Raw genomic sequence first — 24,879 nt, 5'->3', positions numbered from 1 at the left:
GGACATGCAAGATTTTGATGAACCAGTTCGTACTACTTAGACAATTTCCCAGAAATTTGTTTGCTTTCTCCTTCATAGGAAGCTTAAAATGGTACATATGGCATGCCCTTCTTTTTCTAGATACCTCCCTTCCTTGCCAGCAGTTGCAAATGCATTTTTATGAGGCAAATGAAACATAATTTCTTTACTAAAGAAGCATAAAACATAGGCAATATCATTTAATATCATGCTAAATATTCAAAAATTTGACGAATTTTTAGTCAGATATTCTAACGTGATTTATCTAAGATAGAATTGATCGTCTCCAAGAACAATTTATATTATACATGCATATATTGTTGATCATAAAATAATTGACATTAAGTTGAAAACATCAATAAATCAAAAATCTCAAAACGTTCAGAAACAACTTTATCAAAATAGAATGTTTATTATGAAAATACTTCACAAATAAATGTTAAATGGGACTTTTATAATATAATATTATATATTTAAGTAACAAACAGTTAATGTAAGGCATTCACTACAATACTACAATCATTCCCAATAACTATTAAAATTAATTTAAAATGACAAATCTCCTCCTCATGATTGGTATACTGCCAGAATGATGGTAGGAATATTAAAATGTAAAGAAAGTAAAAGAACTGAGAAGATTTTCACTATTTTTATTGACACAATGCTTTACTTACCTAGGAATCTGCAATCTTATTAAATCATAAAATTGATAAAATCATAATCAGAAATCTAAGAGGTTATAAGATAAATGGAAATTTGATTAAAATAACTGCAAAGTGTATAAAATATCACAATATGCTTGGAACTATTCAAAATCCTATTGATTCATTTGTGAAAAACTCTTTAAAGAATTAAATGTTGACTTAAATGACTGGAAAAATAGTCTATGCTCCTGGATTGACAATAATATTAATAGAAATCATCCTAAAAACTGAAAGCTTCCAAGAGACTAAAGGAAGGTGATATTGTAGTGGAAAATGCAAGTCGTCAAACAGATGAAGACAAGACACTAAAACAATAAGTTCACATTTAGCATGCCAATTATGTAAGAAATCTGGATGACACCTCTCAGCTTTGACACTGGACCCCAATTGCAGAGAGATCGGGAATGTGGGAGATGTCAGATTTTTTACATTTTGGGGGGAATAGAAAATATCATTTGACCTAAGGCCATCAGAGAAATTGATTCAAAATTTCTTCCCACAGTTGGTATTGCTAACTTTGTTCTCCTCCATTCTATTTCTCCATACCCACACTTACTCTCTTTTCTCCCTTCTTTTACTCTTTCCATCCCCAAAAGTGTGATGTATCTAACTATCTACTCCTTAGACCTTCCCTATTTCTAACAGCGAACCACTACCCCCTCCAAGCCCTTTGTCACTTTTCTATCATCTCTTTCCTCCTCTATTTTCTTCTTGGGTAAGATACATTTATATTTCCAAATGAGTGTGCATCTTATTTCCTCTCTGAGCCACTTCCAAGGAGAATAAATTCTCTCTCACTCCTACTCACATTCCTCTCTTCCACTCCATTGAAACAGCCTTTCCTTGCCAATTTTATATGAAATAACTTACCCCATTCTCTCTCTTCTTTCTTTAACTCCCAATAGATTCCTTTCATGTCTATCAACTCCATTTTTTGAATATATTATACCTTCAAATTCAACTCGTTTAGTGCTTTGTCTATATAGGCTCCTTCCAACTGCCCTAATAAATAAGATGTTCATATGAACAATTAGTATGATTTTCTCAAGAAGTTCAATATCATTAAGTCCTTCATAACTTGTCTTTACCATTCACTCTCTCTAGGCTTCAACTGAGTCATGAGCTTGAAGATTGTATTTTCTGGTCAGCTCTAGTCATTTCAATAGGCAATTTTGGAAGCTCACTAATTCATCAAATTTCCATCTTTCCCCCTGAAAGAGTAGGTTTATTATTACTGAATAATATATTCTTGGTTGTGATCCAAGTCTTTTTGCCTTCCAGCATGTTGCATTTCAAGCCCTACCAGTCCTTAACGTATAAGGAGCTAAATCTTGCATTATCTGACTGTAGCTTCAAGATAATTGTATCATTTATGTCTGACTGCTTGTAATATGTTCTCCTTAACTTGGAAGCTTTGAAATTTGACTATAGTATTCCTGAAAGTTTTCATTTGGGGATCTATTTCAGTAAGTGATTAGTGGATTCTTTCACTTCCTATTTTACCCTCTGCTTTTTGGAAATCAAGGCAATTTTCATGGAGAATTTTTTGAAAAATGAAGTGAAAGGTCTTTTTTGATTATGACTTTCAGGTAGTCTAATAATTTTTAAATTTTCTTTCTTGTATTTGGTTTCCAGATCAGTAGTTTTTCCAATCAGATATCTTACATTTTCTTCTATTTTTTTCATTCTGTTGATTTCCCACAAGGTGATTTAATTCCCTTAGCTCCATTCTACATTTGAAGGAATTGTTTTCTTCAGAGAGCTTTTGTATCTCTTTTTTCATCTATCCAATTCTGCTTTGTAAGGAATTCTGCTCATTGGTCTTTTCTATTACTTTTTCCATTTGACTCAAACTGCCTTATATGATGTTGTTCTCTTTAGTATTTTGATGTATCTTCTTTGCTGACTTCATTTTCATGATTTTCCTGCATCAGACTAAACACTTTTCACAATTTTTCCCCTACTTCCCTCACTTAATTTTAAAAATATTTTGGGGCTCTTTCAGAGCATGAGACAGATTCCTCTTTTTCTTGGACACTTTGTATATAGAAATTTTGATCTTCTTATCTTCTGGGTGTATAATTTGATCCTCAATAGGTCATAGGGTTAAGTAATTTTGTATGGTTAGATTTTTTTCAACAGTTGTTTGCTAATTTCTTAAGTCTTGATATTAATTCTTTTAAAAAGTTGGGGGCTCTGCTTCCAGTGTGGGAGATTCACCATGTCAGGCATTTGAGGGTATTTTTAGGTGTTTTCAAGAAGCTCAATTCCTTCAAAGACTTTTGAGTAACTCTAACTGCTTTCCAGGCCTATACTCTTTTGGATGACCATAGCACACCCCTCTGCCCCAGAGTTCTCCAGGGAACTTTGCCCTGGGTTCCGTCTCTCATATGGCAGTAAAGTTTCTTTCCCTGAGACTAGAGCTCCAGACCGTGATCCAGATATGAGAATGGGCAAAGTAACAGAGTTGTGCTTTGGGCATAGGAAAAAAGAAGCCTCTGCAGTCTTCCCCCAACCCCTTACAATCCATGGGTTGAGTGCTTTGGAAGCAGCTGCAAGTTGACTTCTTGCCTGACAGCTCCCCAGGTGTACTTCTGATTATTTTTTTTTACTTTGCTGCTAGTTCTAGGACTGAGTCTACTCTGAAGCCTGCAATGGACTGGGTTCTGCTCTCACTCTGGTGTGGCAGAGATCTCCTGATGAATTGTCCTTGGCAAACTCTGGACTGAAAGGTCTGGAAACTGCCCTGTTATTGCCATAGACCCAGTCACCCCCACAGATGCACTTGTGAGCTATTCTGGATGATCGGAGCTGGTTTCCACTGTCCTGTGGGCCTGTACTAACCCTGTTTAATAGACCCATCCCACAGATCTTCGAAATTGTCATGGACTGAAAAATTGTTTCATTCAGTCTTTCTGTGGGTTCTGCCACTCTAGAACTTGGTTAAAGTCATCATTTTAAAGGTATTTAAAGTGGTCTGAGGGAGAGCTTATGTGAATTCCTGCCTGTCATCCTGGTTCCCCCCTTACACAGTGTTTTGGGGCAAATCTTGGTTGACCTCTAGAAAAACAACTGGTCCTAAACAAAGAATCCAAAAAACCCAGCAAGAACAACGAAATAATTTTCATGAAGATACGTCCACCAGCAAGACGCCTATTCCGGCTCTCAATCAAAATTCAAATGCACTTAGATAATGCTTAGATTTTGTATTTTGGATTATTAATATTTACCTTATGGGCTAGGAATTTTAGGGAAAAACACTAGATTAAGCTCTCTTGCAGATACACAGTTTAGAGTTCATTATAAAAGCAGGGAAGAATTATTAAATCCAAAAGAAGTAAAATACTGTTGGGTTCTCATTGGATATATTTTTGTTAAATACAACCAGGGGATGCTCCTTTTAGTTACAGGAATGTCTTAAAAGTTCAGTGAATGAAAGTGATTGAATGAGTACAGCATTATTACAGTTCAGCAAATATCATTTTGTTAAGTAAAAGTCACTGCAGGTTAAGATTCCCCCAAGCCCTTACAAAATAGTACAGCTGTTATTCGGCGAGAAGTACTGTGCATCTTTAAGAAATCACCTGTCTGAGTCCCTCGGGGCCGCGCCGTGGACCTGGGGGAGGGGGGCCGCGCCTGCCGCCGGCGCCGCGCGCTCTCGAGCGGGGGCGCGCTCGTCTGGTCCCGGAAACGATCCTCGCGTGCCCCCAGTTAGGAGGCCGCGCTGCGCCTGCGCCGCCCAGCCTCGTCCTCGGCCGAGCCCGGTGCACGTGCGCCAACAACGTGCTATAGTGCCGGCAGCCAGGAAAGCAAGCGCCGCCGCCATGTTCCTTCATGGATTAGGAGAGACGGGGCGTGGATGGGCAGAAGCTTTTGCAGGTATTAGAAGTTCACACAGCAAATATATTTGTCCACATGCACCAGTTATGCCCGTTACCTTAAATATGAGTATGGCCGGGCCTTCTTGGTTTGATATGATTGGACTCTCTCCTGACTCGCAGGAGGATGAACATGGAATAAAGCTGCAGAAAATATTAAGGCTTTAATAGGTCAAGAAGTGAAGAATGGCATGCCGTCGCATAGAATTGTTTTAGGAGGATTTTCTCAGGGAGGAGCTTTGTCTATGTATACTGCTCTTACAACACAGCACAAATTAGCGGGTGTTTTAGCCCTCGAGGATAGGAAATTTCCACAGGGTCCCATCGGTGGTGTTAATAAAGATAGCGCTATGCTCCAGTGCCATGGGGACAGTGACCCTTTGGTTCCCCATATGTTTGGTTCTCTTACTGTTGAAAAGCTAAAAACATTGGTAAATCCATCTAATGTAAACTTCCGCACCTATGAAGGCATGAGGCACAGTTCGTGTAACCAGGAAATGTTGGATATTAAGCAATTCGTGGATAAACTCCTACCTCCAATTGATTGACATCATTTAACAGGCCTTCTATAGAACTACACCAGCATCATTGTAGCCAAGAATAAACCTTTTCACAAGCCCAGTCCTGAAACTTTACTTCTACTATGGCAGTGTTGCTACCGATTTGCAAATACATGCCGGTGATACTGATGAAATAATGTCTCTTCTTCAGAAAATTATGGTCTTTCAAATTTCTATACATATATTTGTATGGTATCTGTTATAAAATATACAAGTGTTATAATAAATGAGGCAGCTGGGTTTTCTCCAAAAGTAATTCAGCGTACTAAGATAAAACACTGCAATCTGACTTTTTTGATTAAGTAATTCAAAAATAAAGTGTTAGTATGCTTAATGAAAATTTGTTCAGGTATAAAATGAGCAGTTAAAATATAATCACTTCGTGCATGCTGTGCTTCATATAAGGATTTGTTCCAAAATTGCTTAGTCACCATGCATCTTCTGTATTTTTATATATGTATTCATATATGTGTTTGTAATCCATAATAGGAACGAGATGGTATTACATTATCCCTGAGAATATCGGATAATGCTTTTAAAGTGTCAATGTGTAAGTAATGTTATGCTCTTCCATCCTAATGGCCCTTATATTTAGGGACCAGGCCCTGTTACCTTTTCTTCAAAATTAATTTGTCTCATTTTTCCTCTCTGATTGTGTAACTCATTCTTCCTCTATTATCCTTCTAGCCAACCAAATATTTTCTTCAGACCATAGCTATTTGGTGTTTATATGTTTTTATGAATTGATACCCTGAATTATACACATTATACAAAAAATATTTATTTGACAGGAAGAAAGTAGACAACACAACTTTCAAAATTAGCTTTTTTCTCAAATTGTATATTAATGTAAACTAAGATCCAGTTAGTACAGCACATTCTACAGATTAGGTGATGAGAGTAATTTTCAAGATTTTGCTGTAATCAGCTGAAAAATAATGCTTTCTGAATTTTGGTCCTAAAGGATTTCCTTCAATTTGATTTGAAACCCTAATAGAGTGGAAATAGTTTGCCTTTGTGAAATGTAATGGTTTGCCTTGTTAGAGCTGGTTTCTTACATTTCTGAGGAGTGTACCTTTAAGAAAACGCTTGAGTTTTCTTAGACAATTTATTCAGTTCCATGTCCTGGAATGTTTAATCATCAAGTTTCAATTCTGTAAACGCCTTGATGACCTTCAAGGTGACAATAACTGTCAAACTGATTATGAACATAAAGTGTTTAGTTTGAATTATTTCCCTCTCACAATTACAGGAATTCTTGGATTTCAGTAGATTAATGGATTTAGATTTGAGATTACCTGTTTTATAGATTTATTCTAAACCAAGCACTGTGGAAAATACATTAGCCCTTACCAGAATTTGCTTTATTTTTTTTTCTGTCATTTGAGCAATGTCAGATTAAGACTTTTTTCAAAAGCTTTTTAGAATTAATTTTTTTGCAAACATAAAAGAAATTGATTTTTATACAGACAAAAGTCTCAGATCATTCAGAAAATTGAGAGGCAAATTTGTTAATGTATCAAAAGGGTTGGGTAACTAGTCAGAACCCTATTAACTAAGCATTCTGTTATTAGAGTACTTTAAGTCTTAGCAGAAAAATATGCTTGGTGTTTTAGAATTGTAATTGTTCTATTATTGCTATGTTATCAGTGCATCTTTATTAAATAGGTGCTAATTGACACATAATGGATGTAATTTAGTAATGTACTGTATGGAATGTTAATAATGAAACCAAAAGTTTAAGGTCTGGGCTTAAAATTTTAAAACAATCATTTACTGAATCACTTTTCTTTATTTTGAAGAACATAAACTGTTTTAGTTGGTATGAAAATCAACAAAATGTTACTACTTTATTTATGGTAAGAAATCTTATATTCCGTTGAAATGTTTTGCTGTACTTGGGAAGATGTACATCTTTTTCACAGTTTCTATCAAATGTGAAATAAAGTTTAAAGCTGAAAAAAAAAATCACCTGTCTGGTTGGAAATATGTCCCTCAGGGCACAGGTCACAGTCAAAGCAGCAGATGGGCTGATTTTCACGAATGGTCTTCTTGAATCCAGGACCACAGCTGGGGGTGCACATGGCAATCGGAGTCTATGTTTCCCTCATAGAAAAGAAGAAAAAGTCACTGTAAGAACGAGTGCTGAAAGATAGATACATTGAGTCCACAAGGAATTCATTTCTCTACTAGGCAAGACATTTATTACAAACTTTTTGCAATTCAACAGAGCAAGGTTGGTCTATTCTTCAATGGACACTTTTGCCCACTTAACCTGCACAAAATCCTCCCTTGGGCAAAATTAAATCTCTTGTTTTTCCTGAGAATTTTTTGTTACTTTTTTTAAATCTATCACTTATGTATTTCTGACATATATATTTTTCTACCCCTGAAGTACCAGTATATCTCTAAATTTCACTCCACTTTTTATTTTATTTATTTATTGTTGTATGTATGTATGTATGTATGTATGTATGTATTTATCTTGACGTTTTTGCAAGGCAAATGGGGACAAGTGGCTTGCCTAAGACCACACAGCTAGGTAATTATTAAATATCTGATGCCAGATTTGGACTCATGTACTCCTGAATCCAGGGTTAGTGCTCTATCTACTGCACCACTTAGCTGCCCCACTTCACTCCATTTTTAAACAGGTAAAGTTGAAATAAATCATTGACTACATAAGGGGAATATATTTTTAAACTTCCACTCAGGATAAATCTTTATATAATTGCAGGATTCCAGAACATGGAGAGTTTTTCATGTAATATGTCCCAATCGGCAAATTTTTTTCTCCACTATGCATTCCTTGTTATATGTCAAATTTGAGCAAATGCAACTGATATATTTCAAGATTCTCTAAACGTGAAATACTCAGAACTTTTTGCAACTTGGAAATATTTTAAAAGTAGGATTGTAAATAGGGAAATCACAGTTCTGTCTTACTCAGAGCATTAAGAGTGAATAGATACTAGCTCCCTGTCACAGTCATTTCTAAGGTCAATGGGGAATTTCCTGGTGCCAATAAAGAAACGGCACTGTGCAGGATTCTAAAAAGGCAAACTGATAAATCTCACATTATTACTTGTCGCCTTACCTGAGAGAAATCTCCTGGCCATTCAATAGATTCTTGATTAATCCTGAATCCCGCACCATGAGGGATGAATTCACCCACTTTCACCAGTGTCACAATATCATCAGGAAAAGATTTAAAATTCAGGATTTCATATGTCTCAACAGCCTCAGTGAATGGATCTCCACATAGCTCATCACGAGCACTACTCACAGGATCTTTGTGCTTCAGAAAATGGTGGAGCTAAAGCAAGGACAAGGGAAGTATTTATGCCTATATCCCAGATTTGATTATCAACATAAAATTATTTTGGCACTATCATAAATTATCGTTCTCTTGTTTTTTCTATTTTTTCTTCTTAAGCTCCTCCTAGAGTTCTACACTTATTTTCTCATTATCTGTTGCAAACTTTGCACAACAGAAGCATCACAGAATCAGCAGATACTAAGGAATTGTAGGTATTGAACTTCCCTCAGAAGACATTTCAGCTTATTTTCCAAATGTCTTGGATCACTTGCAAACTCAATTCTTTATTAAAACTTTAGTCCATGACTCAAGATTACAGAGAGAAGCCAGGTTCTTTTATAAACTCTCTGGCATTTTTCCCAGAAATTACAAGAATCAGGTCCCTTAAAAGATTTTGGATTGCCAGAATACAAAAAAGAATGCAAAAAGAAGGGAACATCTTCAAGCAAGATCTGTCACAGGAGATCATTGTTGAGAAGAGGGCAGAGAACAGATACCCGCCCCAGGAATCATTGAATGGTACCTTGGAGAGAAGAATGAGTCAAACACAAGCTCAGAAAAGAGGAACAGAAGTGGTTACAAGTGAACCTCTAAAGGAGGTTGGGCTCCAGCCCAGAAAGACTTCTTCGAAGAGCTCAGAAAGGAATTTAAAAACAACAGGAAAAAATGTGGAAAGAAATGCAAGACAAAATTAACAAAAATTAATGCAAAAATTAAAAGAAGAAAACAAATGATTAAAAATAAATTGAGCAATTAGAAAAATAACAGCTACTTTAAAAATAGAATTGAGCAAGACTATACTTTCATTTCTATCGTTTGTTACTAGAGAATTGCGGCTGAACGTGTAGCACAGACGTAACCACGAGGAGGAGCTGTGAAAAAAAATAGAATTGATCAAATAATAAAGGAAATGCAAAGCCAAGATGAACAAAATCTCTCCCAGAGGAAAAGAGTTGGATTAATTGAAGCTAATCATTTCCTGATAAATGAAGAATCTATTAAATAAAATTGAACAAAATGTAATAAAATGCAAAATAACTTATTGGTAAACTTGCTGATATGGAAAAATGATACAAGACAGATAATTTAAAAATAATTGTACTACCTGAAAGCCATGATCAAAAAGGGGACTTGGACTCCATTTCACAGAAAATTATCAAGAACTTTCCTGACTTCTCCAATTGATAAATAGTCATAGGATTTACAAAAGATTTTGCAAATGAAGAAATTAAAGTTATGTGTAATTCTGTGAAAAAATACCCCAAATCATTATTGATTAGAGAAATGCAAATTAAAACAATAAAGAGGTATCACCTCACACCTACCAGATTAGTCAAGATGAGAAAAAGGGGAAATGAACAATGTAGGAGAGATTGTGTGAGGATTGCGACATTGATGCATTTCTAGTGGAGTTTTAAATGAATCCAACCTTTCTGGAGATTAATATGAAACTATTCCCAAAGAGCAATAAAGTTGTTCATACCCTTTGATCCAGGGATTCCAATTTCAGTTCAAAATACAGAAGAAATTCTTTAAAAAAAGGAAAATTCCTACTTACTCCACAATATGGATAGTAGCTCTTTTTTGTAGTAGCAAAGAATTGGAAATTGGGGGATACACATCAGTGGGGAATGGCTAAACAAGTTATGGTACATGAATACCATGGAATACTACTGTTATATAAGAACCCATAAATGGTCAGACTCTAGAGAAGCATGAAATGACTTAAGGGATGTGATGCTGAGTGAAGGGAGCAGAAACAGGAAAACAATGTACACATTAACAACAACATTGTGAGGTGAATAAATTTGATAGAAGCAGCTCCTCTCAGCAGTTCAGAGTGCGAAAACGACCATATTATACCAGCCATAGACAATGTTACCTCTATCAAGAGGAAAGAAAATAAAACAAAATGAAAAGCAAAAATGTGCGACCCATCAGAATGCGATGAGCACTTTATCAAAGTTATCTCTTATGTTTCTCTTTCCCTTAATCCCACTTCCTCATGTTGAAAATAACTAATCTGTAAACCTTTATCAAAATTATGTGTGTCCATTGTTAACCTGACTGATCACAGTTGAGGGTAGGGGATGGGAAGGGAGGGTAGAAGGAAATTTATAGCTTAAAAAATTCATAGCTAGAATTAGAAGCTCATTAAAACCTAAAAAGTCTACATATGCATGTGGATGGAAATTTTTTTTTAAAAAGAAGCTGCCCCAATATCCTGGAATCAGAAGGTAAAATGTCATGGAAAGAATCTGCAAATCAGCCCCTCTATGGATCCAAAATGAAACTGCCCAGGAAAACTGTAGGATACTCAAAAGTTTCAGACAAAGGAGAAAATACTGTATGCAACCACAATGAAGCAATTCAAATACTGAAAAACCACAGTCAGAATTACAAATGACCTTCCTATCATAATGTTAAGGATTGAAAGGCCTGGTATCTGATATTCTGAAAGTCAAGGGGATTTGAATTGCCCCTAGGAATCAGCTACCAGTAAAACTGAGCACACTCTTTTAAGGGGGAAAGATGGATAGTTAATGAAATAGGTGGATTTTAAAATTTTCTGAAGAAAAGACCAGAGCTGACACCCACCCCTGAAAAAAATAACTATTTTCATATAGAAGACTCAAGAGATATGTGAAAAGGTAAAGAGAAGGAAATGAAAGACTGCTATTCAATAAGATTAAACTGGTTTTATGCCTACATCTCAAAGCTGTTGAGAACCATAACTCTCTTAGAGGAAATGTACTTAGTTTGAAAGTATGGACATCAGTTGATTTTGATGGAATGATTTTTAGAAGTAAAGACATTAAAATAATAGGGATTCTGATGAGATTGGAGGTAGGGAGAGTCAGAATGCAGTAAATTACTTCACATCTAGTGGCAAAATGACCTATTGCAGGAAAGGGGAAGAAGAGAGGGGGGGTAATTGCAATTTGAAACTTCCTCTTATCAGATTTGGCTTAAAGAGTGAATGATACAAACACTGAATTGGTTCAGAAATTTATTTTTCACTTTAAAGATTAGAAGGGGAAAAGTGTGGAAGGGAATAGGGAAAGAGGGGGGAAAATGGAAGGTAGCTGGTTGATGGGGAACAGATTGAGGGAGCTGGCATGCAGAAGCAAAACACTGTTGAGGAGTAATAAGCATGAAGGGAGGGAAAAAGTATAAGTGGGGGGGAGATAGAGTGGACACAAAAAAGAGTTAGTAATTATAATAGTGAATATGAATGGCAATGAACTCTCCCATGAAAATGCAAGCAGATAGCAGAGTGGATGAAAAACCAGAAACCTATCATATACTGCTAAAAGACATACATGTGAAGCAGAGACACACACACACACAGAGTGAAGTTAAACCCTGAGCAGAATATATTATACTTCACCTGAACTGAAAATGCAGCAGTAGCAACTCTTACCTCAAAAAAAGTAATTGCAAAATAGATCTCATTCAAAGGGATAAGTAAGGAAATCACATTCTCTAAAAGGTACCATTGACCACGAGGTGATTTTCATAGTAGATGTGTGTACCAAGTGGGATAACATCCAGATTCTTAGGAAGAAACTAAATGAGTTACAGGAAGACATATATACCAGAACTAGACTGGTAGGGGTCCTTAAACTCTGACTCTCACAATTAGATAAATCTAATCATAACATCAAGAAGAAAGAAATTAAGGAGTGAATAGAATATGAGAAAAGTCAGATATGCTAGAACTCTGTAAAAAACTGAATGCAGATTCATAGCTATATACTTTTTCTTCTCTCTGTGGCACATGGCACCTACACAAAAATTGACCTCATATTAGGGCATTAAAACCTCATGACCAAATGCATAAAGGAAGAAATATTAAATGTATACTTTTTAGAAAATAATTCGATAAATTCTCTTGCAATAAAGACCTAAAATTTATTGGAAACTAAATAATCTAATTTAAAAGACTGAGTGTTTCAAGCATGAAATCATCAAAATATTGAAGTTTCATTGAAAACAATGAGACAATATAGCAAAATTTGTGAAATTCAGTCAAAGCAGTTATTGTGGGAACTTCTACAACTTGAAGTGCATCCATGAATTAAATAGAGAAAGAGGATTACAAGGAATTGCATATGACCAAAAAACTAGAGATAAAACAAATATGTCCTCAAATTTTAAGTTATGAAAATGAAAAGAAGAATAAAAGTAAAAGTAAAAAAAGCTATTAAAGTAACAAATGAAACTGTTGGCTTTTATCAAAAAACAATAAGATAGATAAATTTTGTTTAATTTGATTAGGAAAAAAGAAACTCACATTACCAGTATCAAAAATGGAAAGGCTGAATTCATTACCAATGAGGAAGAAAAAAAGGAATGATATAGATAAGTTTTGCCCACCTGTATGACAACAAATTGGATAACAAAGTGAAATGGATAAATATTTACTATACATCAACTACCAAGTTAAATAGAAGAGGAAATTAAATATTTAAATATCCCATCACAGAAAAATAAATAGAAAAAAACATCAGTGAACTCCTTAAGTAAAAATATCACTTGTAAGGTGGATTCACAAGAAAATTCACCCAAATATCAAAGGAAGAAATTTTTTTAAAATTCTTTTGAGCTATTTGAAATAAAATGTGAAGGAGGAGTTTTGCCAAATTCCTTCTATGAAACCATTAATGTGCTGATACCTAAGCCAGTAAGGGGCAAAACAGATAAAGAAAATTGTTGACCAAATTCCACAATGCATGTGAGTGAAAAATTTTAAATAAAATATTATCAGTGTGATTCCAGCATGTTTTCACAAACATAATACACAGTGATCAAGTTCAAATTATACGAGAATTGCCGGGTTGCTTCAATATTATTAAAATGACCAGATTCACTGACCATAATTAAAAAGTCTAACAGAAAACATATCATTATTTCAATAGATGTTGAAAAAGCTTTTGCGAAAATGAAACACAGACCTTTCAAAACACTAGAGTAGGAATAAATGGAGTGTTCCTTAAAACAATAAACAGAATCTATCTAAAATCCAGTCATTATATCTAATGAGGAGAAGCTGGAAGTATTCCCAATAAGATCAGTTTTGAAACAAGGATATCTTTGTCACCACTTTTATTCAATAATTCATTAGAAATGCTAACCTCAACACTAAAGAAAAATAAATTGACAATTAGAATAGGTAATGAAGAAATACAACTCTCATTCTTTTCATATATGACAGTTTATTTAGAGAATCTTAGAAAATTATCTAAAGCAATTCCTTGAAAACATTAGAAACTGCACCCACGTTGCAGGATATAGAATAAAGACAAATGTCATCACCACTTCTGTATATAACTAATAAGAGCCAGCATCAAGAGATACAAAGAGAAATTCCATTCAAAGTAATGGCAGACTCAGGGACTAGGTGAAAAAGTGTAAAACAATAATCGCACAGATCAAACCATATCGAAATATCTGGACAGGTGTCAGTTGCTCATGCTTAGACTGAGCTAATAGAAAAAATGATAATTTTGCCCAGATTTAATTACTTGATTAGAACCAGATCAATCAAATTTCAAAAGAAAATTATTTTATCAAGATAGAAAAAACAGCTAAATTCATACAGTGGAACAAAAAGAAGAATATTGAGAGATAAAATGAATAAATAACAGGGTTGTAGCTCAATAGAATTTGTTAGGTACATAGGAAAGAATAGCAAATTACTATAGCTATCAAATATTTGATAAAACCAAAGTCTTCAGCTTCTCAGAAAAGAACTCACTCCTTTAAAAAAAATTCTGGGACAAATGGAAATAATATGGCAGACATTTGGCATAGACCAACATCTCATACTCTATACCACTATAAGGTCGAATGAATTCCAAATTTGGCCATAAAGAGTGATATTTTAAGCTAAGCTAGTCGGAATTTCAAGGAATAATTTCTTTGTCAGATATATGGAAATGGAAGAAGCTAATAATCAAAGAAAAGATGGAGAATATTATAAAATACAAAATGGATCATTTTGATTTCAATCAATTAAAAAGATCTTACACAAATAAAAACAATGAAACCATGATTAAACAGGAATCAGTATGGTGGGAATGTCTTTTTTACAAACAGTGTTCTTGACAAAGGACACATTTCTAAAATATAAACGAACTGAGTCAAATTTATTAGAATTCAAATTATTCCCCTACTTATAAATAGTCAAAATGTATGTTATCAGATGAAGAAAGTGAAGGTATCTTTAATCACATGAAAAAAAATGCTTGAAATCATTATTGATCAGGGAAACGTAAATTTGAACAAGTGTGAGGAACGACTTCCCATCTATCAGACTGTACAAGATGACAAAAAAGGAAAATGATCAATACTGAATGGTATGCTTTATCTGGGACACCAATGCATTGATGGTGCAGTGGGGAACTCATGGAACCAATGTGGAGAACAATTTGGAACTGTGCCCAAATGGTTCTAAAACTATGGATAGCTTCTGTCCCATCAACACCATTGCTAGGACTTAAGAGACCTTAAGAAGTTCCCAAAACTCAGAGAGATGTGTAAAAAGAACAACAACTTCCCCATGGCTGCCATATCAGCTGAAATCAATTCCTTTTTCTGAGATCATTTCATTGTTTTTTTTTTTCACCAGGATTCCTTATAAGCACAAAGTAAGAAACATACCAGAAGCAATGGTAGGAAACAAAACGTAGTATTGCAGACTCTCACCACTCCTGCTTCATTCATACAACAGATAATTAGCAATAGGAGGTTGAGAGTACTCTCTGCTAAACATAGGAGTCAAAAAGAAATCTTACCTTGTAAGAGAGGCCTGGGCTTTTTGCAAGTTCTGATGTCTCCCTTACCTCAGACTGGAGCAGCTCATGCAGAGCATAGGCAACTCCATATACTGCATTGTAAACATTAAGACTCAGTTCTCTTGTGATCAGATTAAAATCTGGGGCCTGTACATCAGCCAAGGAAAGGCCTTCTTGGCAAATAGGAATTAACATATCGAAATTATTGTTTTCTGAAAATTTGCAAGTAAAGACTGACTCCCAGAATTGTTTTAGAAAAATGTTCTCAGACACCACACTTTGATTCAGGCTTTCTACAAAATCTATGAAACCAGGAATCTCCTTCTGGGGAGGAGAAAGTATTATTGTTCCATGTAAATTATTAACCTCTTCAAGCTGTTGATCACTAAAAAATTCCCAGGAAAATGTGGTCACCAACACCTTTCCATATAGGATATAGTCAACCAATGTAAGCAAAAGATGCTGAAGGAAATCTGAATCTCCATAGGTGAAAATCACATTGGATGATGATGCAAGGGTCCTAGAAAGGATGCCATACTTTTCACCCGAATAAAGGTCAAATGTGCTTGAGATTATTTCCATAAATCCCACACAGAGACTATTGCTGGCCATCTCTGCTTGTAGGTCCCTGAAGAAACTCTCCCCTCTTATGGTGTCTGCAAGAATTAGTCCTACCCAAGTCCAGCCAAAATGTAGCATCATTTGCACAAATGCAAGGTGAAGCGTGGAATCCTTGGTGCCCATCTGATAGATATATGGATACTGGAGCTTATCAGTCAGGAGAAGATCAAATGGACCATAGTTTATCTAAAAGAAAAATAAAGAAGACTGGAATGGTCATTTCTGTTCCTTCACATTTCCAAAAACAAATATATTAATCACTTACACAGAGCAGGCAATAAATCAGAGCTTTTGATTTTAATTTATAGTTTCATGTCACACAATTACACTCTTAGGAAAGATACTGATATGAAGGAATTTCTGAGACTTTACCTGAAGAAGAATCCCTTCTCCAATACCTCCATGAAGCAATTACTAAATCTGTGTTTGAAAGCTTCCAATGATGGAAATGTAAGCTCCTTCCTAAAAAAAGTCCTCTTTTAGAACATGCTATCCATTAGTATCTTTTGATTTAACTTTGTACCTTAATCAGCTTCTTTGGAATAACAAATCACTTCTTCCTATTTCTCTTGTGTTTATTTAAGAATGACATGCTTACAGTCTCCTTCATGCACCTATTAGATAATTCTTTGTGCCTAGATAGATGCCTGATCTTTCTCATCTCCCCATTTCCTTTATCCAGTCTTTCTGTTGCATATTTCCCATTCCTCACATAATTCCAGAAAGAATAATATTTCCTTTAAACTAAGAATTATGTGCTCCTGCTTGTTCAAGGAGGAAATATGTTCTAGTCCTAACCCTATCCGTGATGGGGATGGAGATCTCACACTGAAATCTATTGCCAAGATTGGCTTTACACTATTAGTGACAAAACTGTTAATTAAGGAATGATTCACTCCTCTATATTCACTGAGCTCACAAATGTCTGATCTGAACCCAAAATAATCTACCAGTGTCAGAAGAAAGAAATACAAGAGAAAGTTTTATACTGGCTTTGATTTATCCTTCTCCCACAATTTTCTAGAAATAAGATAAAATATGTAGTGCAGAAATGTAACTTAAGGCATACCCCAGTCACCAAGTCAGAAAGAATACCCTGATAAAGGTGCCCAAGATGATGTCCTTCTGAAGTCTTCTTCCCTTCCCCTCCAGCTCATAGACAACTAATTCAGAGAATAAAGCTTCATTCTAATATCTTTCATCTCGCTTGGTGGAAAAGTGATAACTTAAGACATATGTACTTGTAACAACCAGTTATTCTTAGGCTCAGATCTATGATTATAATATACAGAATATGGCCAGCAATAATAGTCAGTTTGATCTCAGCTGTGTAATTTTAAATGGTACTATCTTGGAGCTCCAGTCAGAAAGCAAATTCCTTCATCAATAGTTTGGGGATGGTCCTAATTTCCATATGCCAAGAATATATCTTCTTTTATTGATTAGAGAAATATACATGAAAACAACTCTGAGATTCTTTACCCTCCCTATCAAATTGATAAAAATGAATTTGGGAAGGAAATGGAAAAATTCGGATACTAACATACTGTTGGTGGAATTGTGAAGTGAGCTGACAGTTTTGAGGAGTTACTGGAAATGACACTGAAAGAGATATAAAAGTTTCAGTACAATTTGACCCAGCTATACTAGTAATTAGGTACATTATTAAGTAATTATAACAAACTGAAACAAGTTTATAGATTCTAAAGAATTTGCAGCCACTGTCTTTGGGATGGCACAGAATCCAAATTGAATAGTTGTCCATCAATTGGGAACAAACGAATAAATTGTGATATAATGGATTATATTTGTGCTATTGGATTTATTATTGTGATATATTGGATTACTGAGGTATAAGAAAAAACAAACAAATGGATGTTAGTGAAAAAAAAATGGAGAAACTGCCATGAAATGCTGAAAAGGGCCAAGATTAAATCAAAGAGTATATTGAATACCATGCAGGCATGTGCCGAATACAATTATTGAGTCACTAAGTGATTCTGAGTAATAGTACATTGAAGTCACATAGGAAGGACTGATGAAGAAAAGTCTTATCTACCTCCAGACAAAGATTTCATAAACTGAAACATTTATTGTTGAATATTTGAATCTTCCCAATGTTGCTCTGCTGGAATGAGGACGTGGGAAGGAAGTGACACATACCACATGGAATTGAAATTATTACCTATAAAATAAAAAATGCAAAGTATACTTTCTCCTCTATGGGTACCTGAGACGACCTGAGATATCATGATGCAAAAACTGAGAACACTGCTACAGGAGGCAGCATACACCTGACAGGAGAGCGTACAAGGCAGGAACAGTAGCAGCAGTTTATGAAAAATGATATTAAGTGTAGGAAATATGTGCTTAAAAACAACAGTAAGAATAACAAAACTATTTGTAATAGAAATAACAAAAACCAAGTCACATTTGATACGTCATGCCAGTGACTAGAAGTCCACATAACCTACAGCACATACCCCCTGGTTCTTTAAGAGAATTTGAAAATGTATCATATACAAGTAAATCAGTTTGCCACCCACAGTGGAAGGCCTAGTAAATCAAATAATAGGCAACCTACAGTAAAATAAACAAGATACACTAATAAAAGAAATTAGAATACAATAGAACCAATAAAGCCAAACATTTAATTTGAATATTAAAGATTCACTTCATGCATATTCCTTATGAATATATTGAGTAAAACTGAAAATACACATTATCTTTGATCTCATTTTTGGAAAGGAAATTGGCCAAACAAATCTAACTTTCCTGTGACCTGCACATTTTTGTGTCTCTATACCTGAGCTAGTCAGTGATATTAAAAGATAGTCTTCATTACAGTGATAATTTCAAAAACCTAAATCTGTACTTTTAAGAAGTTTTGCCTTACAGTTCTCTTTCAGTATTTTTTAAGGGTTTTTTTTTTTTTGCAAGGCAAATGGGGTTAAGTGGCTTGCCCAAGGCCACACAGCTAGGTAATTATTAAGTGTCTGAGGCTGGATTTGAACCCAGGTCCTCCTGACCCCAGGGCCTGTGCTTTATCCACTGCGCCACCAAGCTGCCCTCTTTCAGTATTCTTAAGGAATTGTTTTTCCATAATCAATTTATCTGTCTGAACTATTATGCTGAAGTGGTATACTGTTCTTAAAATATACAGGCTTAAGGATTGCATTAATTTAAATTTTATTTTACTAATTATAATTGCTAATGATCTCCTTTAAAAAAATAGGGGGCACAATGGATGGAAGAGGATAATCATATGCAACACATATTCTTTTTTGCATGCTGGTGGGATTGGGTGTTGTCTCTGGGACTATGGGGTCAGGTGGTTGCTGGGTCTCTGAAGTGGGATGTAGGCTTGGGGCTTCTTGGCCCCAAGGCTCCTGCTCTGCCCAATGTAGCACACAACTACCCTAACAGCACATTTGAAAAGAGGGACTGAGTGAAAGGAAAGAGAAAATATAATAGATGGTGGTGGTGGGGAGGAATGGATGGAGGGAATTACAATAAGCTTCAGCTACTATGGAAAAACTGGAAGAAACTTCTATGATGAATTCATGATCAAGAATGCAATACACCCAAGACAGAGCTGATGGTAGCAGAACACAGACTGAATATTTTTTTCTCTTTCTTTTCACTTCATTTCTGATGAGGTGTTATACTTTTGTTCGGGGATGTGGTTTTATGTTTACTCCTACAACAAGAATATTTTAGTAATGTGTAAATAAATGGAAGAAAATGTTAAAAAAAAAGTTAAGTGACTCCTCAGTTGTGTCATTCTACAGCATTTCTCCAATTTAAAGTGATTCATTATAATTTTCAAATTTCTATAAATAGCTATGACTCCTTTGTATGTCAGATTGTGCATATGCTTAATGACATATCAATATGGACTTTCTACTTGAAAATTATACTTAATTTTATACATATTTGAGAAATGAAACCTTTAATAGATATTTGTTTCCCTTGTTTCACAATGCTGAGTGGTGTGACAAAAATGTGTGATGATCAACTGTGGTAGATTTATCTCTTTTCAGCAGTACAGTGATACACAATAACTCTAAAAGACCTCCTATTTAAAATGACAACCTCATCCAGAAAAATTTGGAATTCGGAATTCGGAATTTGATTGCAGATCAAACCCGACTCATTTCACTTTCTGAATTTGACTATTGTTTTTCCTTGCCATGGTTTCTCTTTTCTTCCTGATTCTTTTTGCAGCTTGACTCATTTTAATAAGGGTAACATACCTATACATGGCCTATATAAGATTATTTGCAAACCTACGATGGGGGGAGGACAGTATGAAAGAATGAATATTTTAGAAAAATAAATGTTGAAAATTATTGTTTGACATATTGAAAAAAATTAAAAAATAGGAAAAATGGATTGAATAGAAGGATACTGTCATATATTTGGCAAATCAAGCCCAGATTCATACAGGAAGCAAATTCTCAGTCAAAATGGGAGGATCATTGTAAACACAGAATTACATGCTGCTAGTTACCAGAAACTGGTGAAGACAAATGGCTCATGCTTTTTGAAAAAAATTCCCAAACCCATTTTAAAATGAAAAGGAATGAGTGTGTACATGGGGATTAGTTGAGATGAAGAAGAGAACTATTTATTTAAACTAAAGTTGTCAGAGGAGGAAGAGCCAAAATGCAAATTAAGAAAGGGATTTAGCAGAACTCCCCCCACCAAACTCCTCCAAATAGCTCTAAGTAATGACTCTAAACACATTCTAGAGGGCAGATGAAGGCAGAATAAAAACATAAAGCCCAAGACAACTTTGCAATTTGACAGGTAAAATCTATTTCACTAGAATGAGAGAAGAGTGCAGTGCAGAATAAGACACACCAGGCTGACAGGCTCCCAACAATCCAGGAGCAGGCCTTGGGATCTATGACCTCAGAGGAAACAGTGGAGGTTTCCAGACCTTTCAGCCCATGGATTCACAAGACAGTTGAGACAGTCAGCAGGAAGTGTCTATCCCATGCCAGTGGACAAGGGTTTCCTCCCAAACTCTCAGCCTACAGATCTGAAGGGAATTACAAGTCACTTTACTATCTCTGAGGCAGACCTTGTTGCTTTGCTCATAAATGCATCTGGATCACTACCCTGGATCACCATCTCAAGGAACAGAAGTAGAAGTAGCTCACCAGCGTTTTCTAGGGCGGAGCAGCATGGACAACTGTTCCAATTCCAGCACCGAAAAAAAAAAATGTTGTTATCATTCTCAGATGAGTGCATATGCTGGGAGAGCAGGAAACACATTATTTTAATGACTATCACCTTGAAAGATCTGAACACTTGTGCATCCCTAGGAGAGAGTGTATGTATCCCAGCATACCATGACCTAGCTCCTGTTTGGGTCAGACAAATTCCAAACCCAGTTCCCTAACTCCTCCATAGGACCCATTAAAATAAAATGGCAAGCACAACTGAAATAACTCCTATTTGGTCCAGTCAGTATGAAATCAGTACCACAGAAAAGTGAACCTGGAACTTGGGATAATAAATGAAGAAGGGACATAACCTAGACCAAAGTATGGGTACTGCCCTTTTGATGAAGATTTTTCCAGAGAAACAGCTGTTGGTATCTGAATATAGACTGAAGGATTTTTTTTTTGCATTTTCATTTTTCTTGATGTCTTATTTTTGAGGAAGATATATTTTCTTTATTATAATTTTATATTTAATTAATTTATTTTTCCAATGACATGGAATGGCAGTTTACAAGAAACAATTTTTTGAAAGGCTTAGAGTTTTGTCTTTTTCTCCCTCTTATCCTTCCCTCCCCCTTTCTGAAGAGAAAACAATTCAACATAGGGCATACATGTATAATGATTCTAAACATAGAGCTAAATTTGTTATATGGTGAGAGAATACTATACATAAGACTTCTTTTAAAAGTTGGTAGCATTAAGTTTTGGTCTACATTTACACTCCACAGTTTTATCTCTCAATATGGGTAATGTTTTCCAACACAAGTCTTTTGCAGTTTTCTTTGATTATTGTACTAGTGAAATAAACCCTAACCCAGCATTGCTATTAGTGCTGACAATGTTCTTCTGGTTCTACTCACTTCACTCAAAATCAGTTCATGCAGGTATTTCCAGGCTACTCTGTAGTAGGGTCCTTCATGATTTCTTTTAGAACACTTCTGTTCTATCACATTAATTTTCTATAATTTGCCCACTTAGTCTCCAATTAATGGGCTGGGGTTGTATATTTTCTTTCATAGCCTGATTATTATGGAAAAGTTTTGCATGACAACATACTTATAACCTACATCAAATTGCTTGATTTCTAAATGAGGGGACATGGGTGGGAGGAAGGGAGGAAATTTACAACTGTAAGATTTGGAAAGGAATAAAAGAATTTGTTGACATGAATCCCTGGAAAAATAAAATACTGAATAGATAAATGATAGATAAAATCAAGTCATCAAAGTTCCTTACATTTATTAAGAAAAATTAGAAGCAAATTTGAATTTGGTTAAAAGCCATGAGATTTCAACCAATTTAGCCATTCTTCATCTAGAGGACAGAAGAATTTCCCTGAGGAAATGGATTATTGCCCCTTTTTGCATTGCTTTTTGTGATTTCTGTCCCTGGAACTTCTGCAGAAAGGAAAGCCAAATCTCTAACATTGCACTGAACAGATGATGAAGATTTTCTGTTCTTTTAAATAATATTTTGTATTAAATTGAGTGACAGCATTGGATCCCCTTACCTGTGGAACTTTATAAAGATTTAGAATGGTGGCCATGGATATGGACTGTGCAGATGTCGTGCCTCCAATGACAGCCACTGAATTGGACTGCTCACTACAATCATAGTTAAGGATGATTGGACCTTTCCCTGCCATCCATATTATGGAGCTTTCCACAGCTAGTCGGTTGTTTTGGAAGTTGCTGACCACCTGGTATCCCAAAGTGATGTTGCTCAGCAAATGAGGGTTCTTGTTGATCTCATTCACAGCAAATTGGAAAGCAAAGAAAGGTTGGTAATTTTCGAAAACCAACCTGAAGTGAGAGGAAAATGTAACAAAACAAAAAAATCAATAAAATAGACAATATTCGATGTTCATGGACACAACAATGTGTCATAATACAGTAAATTTGAATATGAAATCAGGAGCCACTTTCTTTAATGCTGCCTCAAACATTTCCCAGCTGTGTTGCCTCAGCAAATCATTTTATGAACAACCATGAGCAACCATGAACAATACTGTCCCTATCTGTAAAATGAAACACTAAACATCTTCTAAGAGATTATTAAAACAACTCACCTATTTAAAAAATTAATGTCACAATTTAGTCATCAGACTATAGGATTCTCATTACTCAGATGTGGGATTAATTGCATAAATGATTATCTCTAAAATAGGCAGCATTACAATGATATGAATTAAAGCAATTCATGACATTATAATCTCTAACTCATGGCCTGCACATAGTCTTCTGCTTTTTCATTTGTTGGAAACTGCCTTAGAATTAGTATTTCCTAGATACAAAATGATTGCAAACTCCAGGCAATTTAAGTACCTTTCCTTCGTCTGATTTCTGTGAGTCTTTTGGACATTGTAAATTTTAGATTAACTGATAAGTTAGACATAGTTCAATGTTATTCTTATAATCATAGATGGCAAAAATACATAGTTTAACAATGTGCTCCTAAAATCAGTCAACCAGTATGAAAAAAAGGATAAATATTTTGTCTTTTTCTTCTGATAGCTAATTCCCTTTAGGCATATTGGATGAAACTCTGGACTCAATGGAGAGCTGTAAATTTATTTTCTTTCCTAATGCCTAAAATGGCTATCTTTAGTTTTTTTTCCCCAAGTTGTGCTGTTAAGTCATAGAAGCTCCCCTTACCCAAAGCTCATCAGAGGATAGCTTTCATAAGTGAACTAGAGAACTTTTTCATCAGGTATGCATACAATAAGAAATATTTCTTCTCTTATTTGAAAACAGTAATTGATACTGAATTCAGTCTATTATGCAAGTCTAAATAAAATACAATACTACCAACAAAACAGTCAGAAATATGGATAACTATTTCATTAATCAGAAAAAATAGTAAAATAGCTTACCCTGGGGTTGCAGTTATAAGGGTAGGAAAAAATTTGAAGTCTTTCTTTTGAACTTTATTATCTCTCTTCTGGAGCAAGGAGAAGAAGCCGCCTAAGACTAGGTCACCTTCTTTTCTATAGGTGGGATTGTATGCTCTTTTTATTTCACATGGACTTTTCCCTATCTGATACTCAAAATGTACTGAAGGCAAAATTAGGACCACACATAATGTAAGGAACAAGAACCTTAGGTTATTGAGGTCCATGGCAAATAGTCTAAATTTCTAATGAGTCAAAGAGTAGGATGGTGTAAGTTCATTGGGGGTCGTTGTCCATTCATCCAAAGGCATATTTTTTTCTAAGGATTTTTCTTTTATAAGAAATGCTCAAGTTTCAAACCCCCTCTTTCATGGGAAATAGAATATGAAGCAATAAAACAGAACTCTATTTAGGACAAAGGCAAAAGCTAGAAAGAACAGGCATTATTTATAGTAAATTTTTGCCTTCTGGTTGTTGTTCTCTTTGTTCCCTGTGGATGGATAAGAAGAGGTCATCCATGTTCATGTCTCTTGTGTTTAAGTGAAAAATATTTTGAGTGAGGGCCTCTGAGGTCCTTCGGGTTCCGCAAGTCTGCACCTGCATCCTTGTTTTTCAGAACTTCAAAAACACCTGTGAAAAATATGATTGTGAAATACTTTCCCTAACTTTAATTTTTGGAGGTTTCAAACCTTCCATGGGCTCTAAAATATCTACAAGATTCTCCGATCTCCCTTAAATTACATTTCATTGACCTTGTAGTACAGTACTACTGAAATTCTCCCTATATTAAATTTTGCACAATGACACAAAATTTCCAGATTTTGTATCAGTCAGAGGTCAATGTGACATGACAAG

At 35.2% G+C, this 24,879-nt stretch overlaps 1 protein-coding gene and 1 pseudogene across 1 annotated transcript in view; one reads left to right on the top strand and one right to left on the bottom strand.

The window, feature by feature from the left end:
- The window catches only part of LOC141518974 (vomeronasal type-2 receptor 26-like), a 30,707-nt gene extending 6,414 nt beyond the window's left edge, over positions 1–24,293 (bottom strand). Inside the window, exons 1-5 of the mRNA XM_074231397.1 lie at positions 24,007–24,293; positions 22,645–22,936; positions 15,280–16,086; positions 8,258–8,476; positions 7,133–7,256 (exon numbers count right to left, since the gene is read on the bottom strand). Coding sequence (XP_074087498.1) covers positions 7,133–7,256; positions 8,258–8,476; positions 15,280–16,086; positions 22,645–22,936; positions 24,007–24,251 — 1,687 coding nt within the window. The 5' untranslated portion in view covers positions 24,252–24,293. The remainder of the gene's footprint in view (positions 1–7,132; positions 7,257–8,257; positions 8,477–15,279; positions 16,087–22,644; positions 22,937–24,006) is intronic.
- LOC141517181 (acyl-protein thioesterase 1 pseudogene) lies at positions 1,077–7,174 on the top strand (annotated as a pseudogene).
- Positions 24,294–24,879: the final 586 nt, after the last annotated feature.

The sequence above is a fragment of the Macrotis lagotis genome, chromosome 3 (genome assembly GCF_037893015.1).
Source record: "Macrotis lagotis isolate mMagLag1 chromosome 3, bilby.v1.9.chrom.fasta, whole genome shotgun sequence".
NCBI lineage: Eukaryota > Metazoa > Chordata > Mammalia > Peramelemorphia > Peramelidae > Macrotis > Macrotis lagotis.
Note: the sequence above shows the minus strand (reverse complement) of the source record. Positions and strands in the feature narration are given on the sequence as shown.